The sequence below is a fragment of the Choloepus didactylus genome, chromosome 2, assembly GCF_015220235.1.
Source record: "Choloepus didactylus isolate mChoDid1 chromosome 2, mChoDid1.pri, whole genome shotgun sequence".
In the NCBI taxonomy this organism is placed as follows: domain Eukaryota; kingdom Metazoa; phylum Chordata; class Mammalia; order Pilosa; family Megalonychidae; genus Choloepus; species Choloepus didactylus.
Genome location: NC_051308.1, coordinates 129,515,856 through 129,529,265, shown reverse-complemented (window position 1 = coordinate 129,529,265; position 13,410 = coordinate 129,515,856). Strand labels below are relative to the sequence as shown.

Sequence of the window (13,410 nt, the reverse complement as noted above, 5' to 3'; positions counted from 1 at the left end):
ATCCTATGTAAACCATGGGTAATCTTCAATTAAACAGAGGCAACTTTGGAAAATGATTCTGTCTCATGTGGAGTTTGATGAAACCTTACAAACTTCTTGCCACTACTCAACATCTATCCCTATAACAGAATCAAGGGAGAGGGGCTTGTACAGGAGCTACACACTATTGTTTCCCAGTGATAAAGCCTGGTCAAATGGCTGTGTGGCTTCCCCTGCCCTTATCCCTACAGGAGCTACACACTATTGTTTCCCAGTGATAAAGCCTGGTCAAATGGCTGTGTGGCTTCCCCTGCCCTTATCCCTCCCATAAGATCCAACTTGTCTCTTTTGACCCACAGGGTCTATTCTCATCCTATAGTGTCTTTGGACCCAAAGCAGGCCTCATACATTTGCCAGATGTGCCATTTTGCTAAATGTTCCTTCAGTAAACAGGCACTTCATTTTTGGAGTTCTTCTCACCAAGTCTCCATTGAGTCCTTAGGTTGATTACCTAAGATGGGAAACATAGATAAGATTCAGAGAGTGAAAGGGTTGTCATGTGACACCACTACCACTTTATCCCTGAGCTCCCACTTTGCCTCTGAAGGGAGCCAGGTGCAGGTGGGAGGGTCTGTAGTGCACCCTATAAAAAGCACTTGAGAGCACACTGAGGCTTGGAAAAAACATCCAAGACTTCCCATCAAAATGGACAAACTGCTGATTCTTGCTGGTGAGTCTTTCCCAGGGCAGCTTGTTTTTCTCCTCCTTGTTATCTCTTATCCCACTGCATTGTCTCTTTCCTCTCTTCCTGCATCCTTGGATTCATAATATAGTGGAGAAGGAAGGCCCCACAGAGCCCCTGAGGTCTCCATATCAGAGGGAAAATGGACAACACTGGCAGACCAGGACAAGGCCATTTCCCCACGTGTAAAATGATGGAAGATTTGGGCTTGATCTTCCTGTTCTGTGCTAGGCACAGCATGAAGCTCAATAAATAGCCTTGGTCATGGATTAATTAACTAACAGGAGAAATCATCAGGAAAAAATGAATGAGTCAGATGTTTCTCTGAATGTTGTGCTCTGGGGACAGATTACAGGGATTGAGAAGGGAGGAGAAAAGATGTCAAAGACCAGTTGCTCAAGTGCTGACTTGTTCCCCAGAAATGAGACCAAACTGTGTATAGGAGCCCAAGGAGAGTGATCACTGCTGGGGACAACAGTGTGTGGTTGGGTGAGTTGGAAGAGAATAAAACTTAGAAGCATGATATGCCTTGAAAAGTGGAGTGAATTTGGTTATGGAATGAGTGAATTCTAGGCCTTAGTGTGAAGAGATTGCTATGGGAAGGGGCCCTCTCTGTTCTCCACCTTCAATTCCTCTTCCACCTGTTCCCCCAATTTGTATTATCTTCAGGCTCCATTCAAAATGCATATTGATAAAGTTGACTGTATGTCAGGCATTGTGCTGTGTAGTGGGGATTCTGAGGAATAAACAAAGTCCCTGTCCTCAAGTTGCTCAGAGTCTAGTGGACAGATCAATAAACAGTTATCTTTCAATGGAAGTGCTGTGATAGAGATAAGGCAGCACAAATACCAGGGGACCCTAGAGGGAGAACAGGGAGGCCCAGTGAAAACATCACCTCTCTTGGGAACTCCTTCCTGACCTCTTTTCCATTATAGTCTATGAATATCTCAGTTTTATCGCTTGTCACATTGCATTGCATTTATTTGTTTACAAGTTTGACTTCCTCACTAGGTTGTGACCTCCTTGAGGGCAGGCACCCTGTCCAATTTTTCTTTTTCTTACCAGCATCTGAAACTTAATATGCATTTGTTGAAAGAATAACAAGAAATCCTCCTGTTTCTGGAGCCTTGTAGTTCACTGAATGCATACCAGAAATATCACGCAGGAGCCCGTGTTGGGAGAGGATTTATAGAGCAGGGGCGGCATCAGGAGCCAGCTCCCTTATCCATTTACTGACCAGTGATGCTGCAGACATTCTTCTTCCCAGCCAGGGAAAGGATGATCCTGGCACTCTCTGACCAAGGTCTCTTTTCTTCTTTAGGGCTGGCCTTGCTGCTACAGCTGGGTGAGTACCCCATGTGAGGGTAGGCTGTGCGGGGCTATCTGTAGTGAGAGACTGGAAGACGTTAGTCAGGGCAGGGCCTATGTCTTACTTCTCTGCCCTTCCAGGCACAGCAACCAAAATCGTCTGCTACTTCACCAACTGGAGCCAGTACCAGGATGGGATTGCCCGCTACATGCCCCAGGATATAGACCCCTGCTTCTGCACACACATCATCTATGCCTATGCTGGCATGGAAAATAACGAGATCAAAACCACCGAGTGGGATGATGAGCCTCTCTATGTTGGCATCAACGGCCTCAAGGATTAGTGAGCTCTGGGCTTGGACTCTGTGCTGGGTTGGAGGCGCTCATCTACACCTTTGAGAGCCTTTGGGTGCTGTCCAGAATCACTCTCGTGCCTTATTGGCAGAGCTGTTAGCAACATTATCCCTGGGAGAGGCAGGTTGCTGTCATTCTTCTGGATTATTTTCTCACCAGGTCTTCAGTGTTATATTTTGTATCTGTGGAGGTGACATACACAAGGGATTTATTGTGAATAGTTCCCCTTGGACTTGCCGTGTCACAGTACAGCACCATGCCAGCCTATTAGGTTGGTGCCAGTTGTGCTATTTAAATGATCAGCATATTTATTGGGTGATACCAGGTGTTATGTGAGGTGCTCTTCATATATTATTTCAGTTAACCCTCACAACAAACACTATTAAGTAGGCATATTAAAACCATTTTAAAGTGGAGGTAATGGAGTCATAGAGAGCTTAAAACTTTCCCCAGTCTGCACTACTAATACATAGCAGAACCCAGGAATGCATCATCAGTTTATCAGATAAGTTCATTGACTTAGGTCCAGTTGAGAATCCAATGTGTAGGTTTATGGTATAAAGGATTTCAGCTTGTGTCCTGGCTCTTCCACCTTTCTAGGTGTGTAGTCTTATACAAGTTACTTAACCTCTGGAACCTCACATAAAGGTAAAATGAGATTGATAGCTCTTGCCTGGGTCCATTGTAAGGGTCACAGAAATAATGCATGCAAAGTACCTCATACTTAACAAGCACTCAGCAAATGCTGCACACTTGCGCTGTTCCCTACTCCTTGCACTGTCCTTTGAGGGACTCAGATTCTTAAGCTTCTGGTCTTGGTTATCCCAGCAGCTCCAGAATGTGCTAAGGGACTCCTTTGAGATTCCCCTAAGCTCCCCTGGGTGACTTGTCTCTTTTTCACCCAAAGTTCCCTGCCACAGAGGATCCCAGTATCTCTCAGCCCACTGTCAGTGTTGAGGGAAAAAACCTGTCCAATGAGTATTTATACTGTGACCTGGAGGTACCCATGGCAAGAGGGCACCTTGCTCCTACAGAGATGCTGCTCCCAATATAAAGTCAGAGACTGGTGATGTGGGAGCTCTGGGGTTTGCTCAAGTGCGGGATGTGAGGGTGAAGGGACTGACCAGCATATAATATCTCCTAAAAGTGGAATTCCTTTTACATATGTATCTTTCTTATCTCCAGCAACTTGAAACTGAAAACCCTGCTATCTGTTGGTGGCTGGAAATTTGGAACCCAGGGGTAAGAGTATTTGAGTGACTGAATCAGTCCCACATTACTCAGTCTTTTCCAAATTTCAAGGGCACTGAATTTCTCTGAAGTGGGAGGCACCTGGGTATCCAACTCCGGTTCAGACATTTCAGGGCCCTTCTCTGACCAGCTCTCCCTGAAGCCTGGCTTACCTCCATCACAGCTCTTAAATTATGGTATTGGAATTACCTATTCATTTGTCTACACCTTCCTCCATATGGTCTCATCCAGCACAGAAACTCTGTTTTATTCACAACTGTAAACCCAGCACTCACTAAATGTTGATTAAGTGACTGAATAATTGAATGTGTGTCTGGGCAAATGGGAGGCTAAGTGACAAGCTAGAGTCTTGAGGGGCTTAGGCTACCATTGTTTCCTCCTGTCACCCCCAATGTGCCCCATGGGAAAACCTTGCTATCAGGCAAGTTCATGTCAAAGTCCATTAGTGCCAGTAAGATCATAATGACTTGCTTATTTCAGATTCTCTGATATGGTCACCACTGCTGAGAACTGCCAGACCTTCATCCAGTCGGCCATACAGTTTCTGAGGAAGTACAACTTTGATGGGCTGGACATTGATTGGGAGTACCCGGGCAATCGTGGGAGCCCAGCTAACACACAGCAGCTCTTCACTGTCCTGTTAAAGGTGACTCGCCCTCCCTTTGTCCAGGGAACATAGAACCTAACCCACAGTGGTCTGGGCATGACCTCTATTAGTCTGGTGAGGGGTCCTGTAGTGACTGAATACACCCCAGCCCAGAGTGGGATCACATCCTTGCCCACTCAAAGCCTGATTTCTTTAGTACAAGGTCAGATCATTCTTTTGGAGAAAACTCACACTGCCCAAGTTAGAGAGACTGGTGCATGACAGAGTAATGATAGTTAATAGATTTACACTGAGAAATGTAACTGTCTAGAGAATTGTCCTCTATCTCTAGACCCAGAGACGGGAAGTCAGATATCCTCAAGGAGTCCCTCGGTGGGCAGCATTTATCACAAGCTGAGTTCCTTATATGTCTGGGATGCTCAATGACACTGGGTAGATGCATAAACCTCCAGGGAAGAGGCACTCCTGCCACCAGGACCACACATAGTTACTGGGTTGGGTGCCCTCTCCCCTGTCCAGATCCTCGTTGAGCACCAGTGTTTGCTTTTATTCTCTTGTTGCCTCTTTTCAGTGACTGGTTTTTCTGATCATTAGATTCAATCACATACAGTTTGCAGGATTGGGAGCCATTTTGTCTCTTTAATATAAACATTTATTTCTTTAATTTTTCACTTCTGTTAACTATTTACGCATATTAAACTCTGAAGGTGACCAAATTCCCTTCATTTCGAAGTTTGGATGGCAACTCACTGTTGTCCTCAGGGATCAACAACAGTTTATAAGATCAAAGAACTCTACACTCAGCACCTTGCACTTTCTGTGTAAGAATCGTGATCTCATGACATACTCACTGGTCCCTCCAACAGTGTCCTCTGTTTCTCAGGAAATGTATGAGGCTTTTGAGCAAGAAGAAATCCAGAGTAAGAAGCCCAGGTTGCTGATTTCTGCTGCTGTGTCCGCTGCAAAAGGAATCATTGAGACTGCCTATCAGATCCCTGAGATATCCAGGTAAATAAACCCGGCCCAGCAGCCAGGTCTGGGGCCAGAGCCCCTGGAGCCACCCCATAGAGTGGTAATGTCCAGATACCAGTGACCAATGTTAGGTACCCTGGACAGAAGTGTGCTATCTGTAAGGAGAAAGATGATCCCAACACCTAAGGGAGAGGCATGGAAAGCTACCAAGAATCCTGACCATCTTTCTAAACTATTTCCAAGGTTCTCTTTGGTAAAAGGCTATTTAGAGAAGGTGAGTTGAGTCTCAAACTTCTTCTTGTCCTGAAGATCTGAATGCTGCCAGGAATTGATTAGGGAGTGTCTCTTTTGTACCAGGTATTTTGGGGATAAAGATCAGGGAAAATAAAGATTAAAAATGTGTATTCCTTTATGGCATAAACACAAATAACACCTTTTGCAGGGACTAGCAGCTTTATGGCGGGTGGAATGGAGAGCCTGATTTCTCTTTCCTCTTCTGCCCTATCCCTACATCCAAGGTACTTGGACCTCATTAACATGATGACCTATGACCTAAGGGGCTCCTGGGAGGGCTTCACAGGAGAGAACAGCCCCCTGTCTGCAGGACCCAATGACCAAGGAGACTACCAGTTCCTAAATGTGGTGAGTGAGGAAGTGGGTTCGATACAGCCAGCCCTAACAGATCACTTCAAAGCAAGCCATGTTACCCCTGACCGGGACTGAAAAGGAGGCCAAGGAGGCTGCATGGACAAGATGAAGAAGACAAGAGTTCATGTTCATGCTCTTTCTCACCTTTCCTAACCCAGCTCATGTTCCCTATTCCCTGTCCCAATGATTAATTGCATTCATATTTCCTTCATACCAAAGGAAGCAGAATAAGGGTTGGGGATAATCCCAAACTTCAGAGAATTTTTTAAAATATCATTTCTGTTTACGCTAGTAACACATTTTATGATCCATCTTGCTTCCACACTTTCTCCCCTCCTGTTCTGGTTTGCTAATGCTTCCAGAATGCAAAACACCAGAAATGGATTGGCTTTTATAAAAGGGGGTTTATTTGGTTACAAAGTTACAGTCTTAAGGCCATAAGGTGTCCATCAACAAAGGGTACCTTCACTGGAGGATGGCCAATGTTGTCCGGAAAATCTCTGTTAGCTTGGAAGGTCCCTGGCTGGGGTCTGCTCCAAAGTTCTGGTTTGAAAATGTCTTTCACCCAGGACTTTTGTCTCTAGGCTGCAGTTCCTCAAAAATGTCACTCTTAGTTGCTCTTGGGGTGTTTGTCCTCTCTTAGCTTCTCGGGAGCAAGAGTCTGCTTTCAGTGGCTGTCTTCAAAATGTCTCTGTAAACTGCAGTTCCTCTCTCAGCTTCTGTGCATTCTTCAAAGTGTCCCTCTTGGCTGTAGCAAGCCTGCTCCTTATGTCTGAGCTTATATAGTGCTCCAGTAAACTAATCAAGTTCCATGCTGAGTGGGTGGGGCCACACCTCCATGGAAACTATCCCATCAGAGTTATCACCCACAGGTGGGCAGGGGGGCACATTTTCATGCAAACAACCTAATCCAAATGTTCCAACTTAATCCCCACTAATACGTCTGCCCCCACAAGATTGCATCAAAGAACATGGCTTTTTCAGGGGGACATAATGTATACAAACTGGTATACCTCCCTTCACTCCTCTTCTGTCCTGTGAGGTTTATCTTCCTATACTGCATGGTTTAGACAGTGCAACAATGATTCCACTTAATGAGCAGTGGTTGGGTAAGTAAGTAGACTGGACGTGACTGCAGTGGAGAAGTCAACCAAGGATTTAAAAATTGGCATAGAAACAGCTTCCAGGAGGCTTCCTCATGTGCAAGAACTCTGATTTGCCATATTCAGCCAGATTGGAAGACAAGTGGATGCATGGCTGCACTACAGTCAGGCTCCAAATGCCAAGTCTGGAATGGGGGGTGGAGGATGAGAGATGAGGTTTCATTCCCATTTCACACTGGGCCCTGCTACCTAAACAATGGGCCTATTCACTGAAGATGCCTGAAACATCCAGTTCTAGAATGGAGGGTGCTTCTTTTCTTTCTACCAAGTTGAATGTGGGAAGGGCTTGACCAGATACTGTGTCTGGAATTAGGCAGAAAACCTAGGTTGTTCCACAGGCCTCTGGGCACATGCTTGGTTGCTTCCTAATGGTAACTTCCTTGCCTTGCCTCCAGGATTATGCAATGAACTACTGGAAGGACCAAGGTGCCCCTGCTGAGAAGCTGATGGTGGGCTTCGGGGCTTATGCCCGCACCTTCACTCTTGCTAACCCTGCCAACAACATGCTGGGTGCTCCCACCTCTGGCCCCGGGACAGCTGGACCCTACACTCAGGATGCCGGGACTCTTGCCTACTTTGAGGTAGTATCCTCAGAGAGCCTAGGTGACCAGGAAGAGCCACTCTTCTGCTCCAGAGGGTTGTAGATACTTCCACGAGAGAGGATCTATACTCAGGTTTCTGATAGACAGTACTCAGTTGGTTAGGTTGCTCTGAGTGTGTTGTGCTTGTGTATGTGGTAGGGAATAACGCATAAGGTGAATGAGAAAACATCCTAAGTTTTAACCTTTCAAAGCACATGTGCTTCTTTAGTACTAGTTGTAACTAATATTTACTGAGTACAAAGGGAGCGCCAAGCTGTGTTCTAGGTGTGTTTTTTACATATCATCTCATTTATCTCTCACAACAAGCTATGAGCTATTGCTGTTATCCCCACTTTACAGAAAATGACACTGAGACACAGAGGGGTTAAGTAATTTATCTAGGCCACAGAAGTAGTTAGCGTCAGAGCTAGAATTCAAGCCTCAGTTGTTCAGATCCAGAATCTCCGATCTTAATCATTATGCTCCACTGTCTCCTTGTTAGCACTTTTGAGGCAAAAGCTGTCAAATAAGAACAGGGACATTCCTTTCAAGGGGAAAGTGGGGCAGGTACAAAGAGCCTGCTTTGTCCATTGTCACAACAATGATTATTGACAGACTCAGGACTGTATTTCATGTCTCAACTCTCTGTCCAGTGCTCTCTCCGCTGTCCACTGGATTGGAAAGCAAGGCAGGGGGTTGGGATGAAATTGTAGCCATGTGTTCTTATCCATGAATGGGGGCATTGAGGAGAAGGTGCATCCAGAAAGCCAATAGAAGGAGGAGGGAGAGGTGGCCTGAGCAGAGCAGGACGCATCTGAGTCATGACTGTTCCTCCCATGCTTGTCCCAGGTCTGCTCCTTCCTGGAAGGGGCCACGGAGGTATGGAACACCCCCCAGCAGGTGCCCTACGCCTACAAGGAGTACCAGTGGATCGGGTACGATAACCCCAAGAGCTTCACCCTCAAGGTAATTTTATTGCCCTTCCTTCTGCACTGTTGAGAGGCTGGGGGCCTCCCCTCCAGGTGTCCTTGAGCTATAATCCAAAGAAACACTTAAAAGTGGCAAGTTAAGGCCAGGCCAAGGGAGGGCTTAAGGTGTCCCAGTGAGCCAGTGACCCAGGTGCAGGGCTCGGCAGTTGGGGCAGCCCCTTTGGCTCCCATTTAGTTGCAGGTGCCTTTCTTCCTCCCTGTGCTCTGCCCCTGCCCTTCCCTCCCACTCCTTAAGACTCTCCTTGGCCCCTTCCCCTGTTCTGCTCTGGTCTTGATCCAACTCACCAGTTTGTGCTTGCTGAGAAAGGCATTCTTCCCAACTCCAAAGGCCGCTGTGTAGATCACAGCGGTCCTTCATCCCCTTTGCCCCTCTCCTGCCTACAGCAAATTCATACAGGCTAAAGGAGAAAACAGGAGGTAAGAGGTCCCCCTTTGGCCTTCATGTGCTGAGACCAGGGGAGCATGTGCTGCTGCTTATCAAGCTCAGAGCCTTTCACCCTCTACCTCTCCTCCTGGAGCCCTCTCTCTGCCACACACTTTGCTCTGTGGTGGGGCCTCCACCCTTTTGTCACTGTAACCCACCCAAGTCCCAGATCAGACAAGCCTCAGAACACGGTTTGTAATAACAGAGGCAGAGAAAAGGGCTGCCTGGGGCCCAATACTCTTTCTCTCTGACTTTGTAGTGCTAAATGTTTCCTTGCATATAAATATGTCAATCAATTCCTCAAAGCTGCTGCAGGAAAGCCACTCCCTTTCCATCCTCCTCATTGCTGGGCCATCGTCCTCCCCTTTCATTTTGCTGCAGCCACTCCCTGTACTTGTGCAAGGACACCCCACAGTCCCTCTTGTTCTCTCCCACAGGCCGAGTGGCTGCTGAGGTACGGCTTTGGAGGGGCCATGTTGTGGGCCATAGACATGGATGACTTCACGGGCTTGTTCTGTGGACAGGGAAAATACCCTCTCATGAACGCTCTCAAATATGCCCTTGGTGTCTCCACTTCCAGTAAGTAGTGATTTTCCATCTACATGCCATAAGATAATAAACTAGACACGGTCAAGGAAGAAGAAAAGACTTTCCAGAGCTCCTGACAGCCTGGTCTCAAGCAAGGTCTTCCCCATATCTTCCACCTGTCCTAGCATGTTCTGTGTGAGGCTGGCACTTAGGACCCAGAAAGGAAGACTCCAGTGGCCTTCAAGGGGCCAGCTCATGGGTGACAGCCTTAGTGAGAGGGAGAGGATTTTTCAGCATTCCTGAGGGTTCTTTCCTCTTCTGTAAACCTGCTCAGTGGAGCTTCAGTAAAGTCACCAGAACAATCTGGAGACTGGGTAGGGGAAAGGGGACCAGAAACACCTGTTCCCTTGTTCCAGCCTGCCCACCTCCAGCCTTTTTGCCCTTTGTGGAGCAGAGAAGACAAAACAAAGAAAGGATTTAAAAGTTAGGAGGAACATGATGGGAGTAGGTGAAACTCTAGTGTCCAAGTGGGACCTGTCCTGTATGTGGGGCAGAGTCACAGCTGCCCTTGACATACAAGTCTGCCCCAGCCCCAAGCACCAGTGCAAGCCCAGGAAGCCAGAGGGTCTAAAGTTGGTGCTGATCATTGGATCTTTACTCTCCTGGGCCTGGTAGTTCTTTTAGTTTCCATGTAATTCTCACAGGTACTCTGGGAGACAGGTGTTATTAATTCATTTTATAATAAAAATGAGTAATTTTGCAGTACTTACTATGATATATACCAAGCACATTGGAAAATGCCTTATATGCAGTTTCTCAGATAATTTTCATAATGATTCCAAGAGTTGTTACTATTGTCTCACCATACAGGTGAGGAAAGTGAAGCTCAGAGAAGTTCATGCCTAGCATGGTCACATAGAGAGTGGCAGAATGAGCTATGATTCAGGCCCAGAACATTTAACCACTGTTTCAAGTAGGATGTTCTCTTTACTGAGAGGACCCCACAGTGACTCTACAAACATGACAGTCCTCTACAGAAAGAAGTCCATTCCAGAACATATGAAGCTCCTTTCCTTTCTCTCTTCAGGTTGCAGAGTGCCTGCCTCTACTCTAGGTGCCAGCAGTGGCCCGCATCGTCACTGTGGCTACCTATGGGTGGCAGCTCTAGAGGATCCTGTGCAGGAAAGTCCAATGGCCTCTATCCCAGACCCACCAGCATGAACATCTTCTACAACTGCGTGAATGGGTACACCTATCAGGAGGCTTGTCAGCAAGGTCTGGTCTTGGACACCAGGTTTTCTTGCTGTAACTGGTCTTAAATCACCCACCTTTTGGAGCCTTTGGGGATTACAGGAGAGAAGATGATTAAATGAAAGTTTTGCATAAGAAAGCCAAATTGTCTATTTTGCTTTATAAATCTGCATGACATTGCCCTGCATGTGACAGAGAAACCCCACCCTGGGACTTCCCCTTGTGTGCACCCCAGAGTTCTATAGAGGTTGGGGCTGGGAGAGGAGGAAGGGTAGGCGGCCAGGACCTCCCTGAGCACATGGGAAGTTCTGGTACTCTGGGTATCCTAAGGCAGAATGCGAGAAGGAATAGAAGGTTCTTGGGGGCAAGAAAGATTGAGGTCTTCTTCTTTCCCACAAATGTGTTACTAAATGGACTTGCAGAAGCACCTAGAAGGTTTGCTGGACTTAGGACAGATATGAGTAAAAAAAAAAAAGTGCCTATATAATGAAAAGCTAAGTGCTGAATTTCTGTTTTCCATCATTAATGATGACTATATAATTTGCATAAGATGTTTTTTTGACATTTACTACCCTCCATGGGGGCTGTTTGATACTGCATGAAAACCAGAAGACATAAATTTACTGAATAAGCATCAACATCTACTGAACAGTAGCAATTACTTTAAGAGGATATTGTCTGAATGTGCAAACTCTGAGGTCTGAATCTGAGAGCATATATTATCAGAGGATGGCTTATTGTAGTGGTTCCTAGATTGTAAGCTCTTAACAGCAGTTCCATCTATTCTTGAGTTGTCATGGTTATTTCTAAATTCTGAGATGTTGGGCTCTTTGTGTATAACTCAGTTGGTCCCCAGAAATTCAGGTGTCTGTGTGACACCTGAGATTCAGAGCCAGAGTTTGGCAGCTATGAACATTATTAGCCTTTCCTCATACAGCAAATGTTAAAGAAGCTGAAATGAATGAGCGAAATGGACTTGGTTAGGACTAAGGTAAATCAGACTAAAGAATAAAGAATGATATTCACTGTGTTTTAAAACTTCAACTTCTGTGTGAGACTAAAAGAAAAGATGCTTATTTGGTGGAAAATCTATATTTTCTCTAGCATGCTCTATAATTTGACTCATATGGTCATTTTATTCAAACACCATAATTACATGGAATCTTGAATAGGAATGAGATCTGGTTGGTTTGTACTGGTTAGTGTGAAGCCCCAATAAATCCCAGAGTAATTTGGGCAGAGAATAAAAATGTATTTGAAAAGCCCCCTTGAGGAACTGGGGGAAAATGTGGAAATATTAAACCTACCCACCTGGGGAATTCCTTATAGTCTCATAAGCATTGGGGACTATGAATTTAGAATGCTGAGCACACAATCCTGGGGCTTGCCCTTATGAAGTTTGTTACTGCGAAGGAGAGGTTAAGCCTACTTAAAACTGTGCCTAAGAGTCACCCCCAGTGAACCTCCTTTGTTGCTCAGTTGTGGCCTGTCTCTCTAAGCCAACTCTGTAGATAAACTCACTGCCCTTCCCCTCTATGTGGGACATGATTCCCAGAGTGTAAATCTCCCTGGCAGCATGAGACATGACTCATGGGGATGCAATTGGCCCTGGCATCATGGGATTGAGGAAGCATTCTTGGACCAAAAGGGGGAAGAGAAATGAAACAAAATAAAGTTTCAGTAGCTGAGAGATTTCAAATAGGGTTGAGACATCAATCTGGAAGTTATTCTTGTGCATTATATAGGTATCCCTTTTTAGTTTTTAGTGTATTGGAATAGCTGGAAGGAAATACCTTAAACTGTTGAAGTGCAACCCAGTAATCTTGATTTTTTAAGATGTTTTTATAACTATATAGCTTAAACTATGTGACCGTGTGATTGTAAAAACCCCGTATTTGACACTCCCTTTATCAAGTGTATGCACAGATGAGTAGAGAAATGGGGACATAAAAGTAAATAAATAATGGGGGGATAGGAAATTTTGGGTGTTCTTTTTTACTTTTATTTTTATTTTTATTGTTTTATTTATTTTTTTTGGAGTAATGAAAATGTTCAAAATGGATTGTGGTGGTGAATGCACAACTATATTATGATATTGTGAACAACTGATTGTACACTTTGGATGATTGTATGGTATGTGACTGTATCTCAATAAAATTGCAGGGGGAAAAAAGAGGATATTGCCTGAGATGACTTTTGCCAAAGTTTTCTTTCATAAATTTTCATTTAGATAGATCAAATTACTGATGGGCCAAATTAATTTCTGTGTAGGTATGTACATACATGTACAAAAGTGAAACAACCATTTGCAGAACAACTTCAGAAACTTTAAAATAATATCAAATTTATATTAATGTTCATCAGATGCTTCAAATAGAAAATCAGATAAGTAATTTTAATAATGGTTGGGTTTACTTTACCCAGTACATGAAATCAAATAAAACCTTTGGTGGTTCATTTTGTTGGTGAAATATTTGACATTATCTTAGATGCTGTTGTAAATTCAGTTAATATGTTAATTTTCAGTATTGAAAATTAGTTATTTTTTGGAGATACAATGGGTTAAAATATAGACATAGCACAACAAAATACTATGTAAAACAATATATTTTT

The 13,410-nt window shown here is 44.8% G+C and overlaps 1 protein-coding gene across 1 annotated transcript; it reads left to right on the top strand.

Annotated features, from left to right (window-relative positions):
• The first annotated feature begins 584 nt into the window (after positions 1 to 584).
• On the top strand, positions 585 to 10,942 carry LOC119513300 (acidic mammalian chitinase-like). Its single transcript, XM_037808375.1, has 11 exons — positions 585 to 709; positions 2,043 to 2,066; positions 2,171 to 2,372; positions 3,569 to 3,625; positions 4,115 to 4,280; positions 5,125 to 5,249; positions 5,732 to 5,855; positions 7,420 to 7,605; positions 8,455 to 8,571; positions 9,456 to 9,601; positions 10,634 to 10,942. Exons 1-11 carry the CDS (start codon positions 685 to 687, stop codon positions 10,863 to 10,865), a joined length of 1,404 nt encoding a protein of 467 aa, XP_037664303.1. The 5' UTR covers positions 585 to 684; the 3' UTR covers positions 10,866 to 10,942.
• The last annotated feature ends 2,468 nt before the right edge of the window (positions 10,943 to 13,410 follow it).

What these genes read in the sequence shown, in the direction of transcription:
- LOC119513300 (XM_037808375.1), top strand. Translation starts at nt 685, where the DNA reads ATGGACAAACTGCTGATTCTTGCTG. An exon ending in CAAACTGCTGATTCTTGCTG is followed by an intron (nt 710 to 2,042) that starts GTGAGTCTTTCC and finishes TTTCTTCTTTAG; the next exon opens with GGCTGGCCTTGCTGCTACAG. An exon ending in ATCAACGGCCTCAAGGATTA is followed by an intron (nt 2,373 to 3,568) that starts GTGAGCTCTGGG and finishes TCTTATCTCCAG; the next exon opens with CAACTTGAAACTGAAAACCC.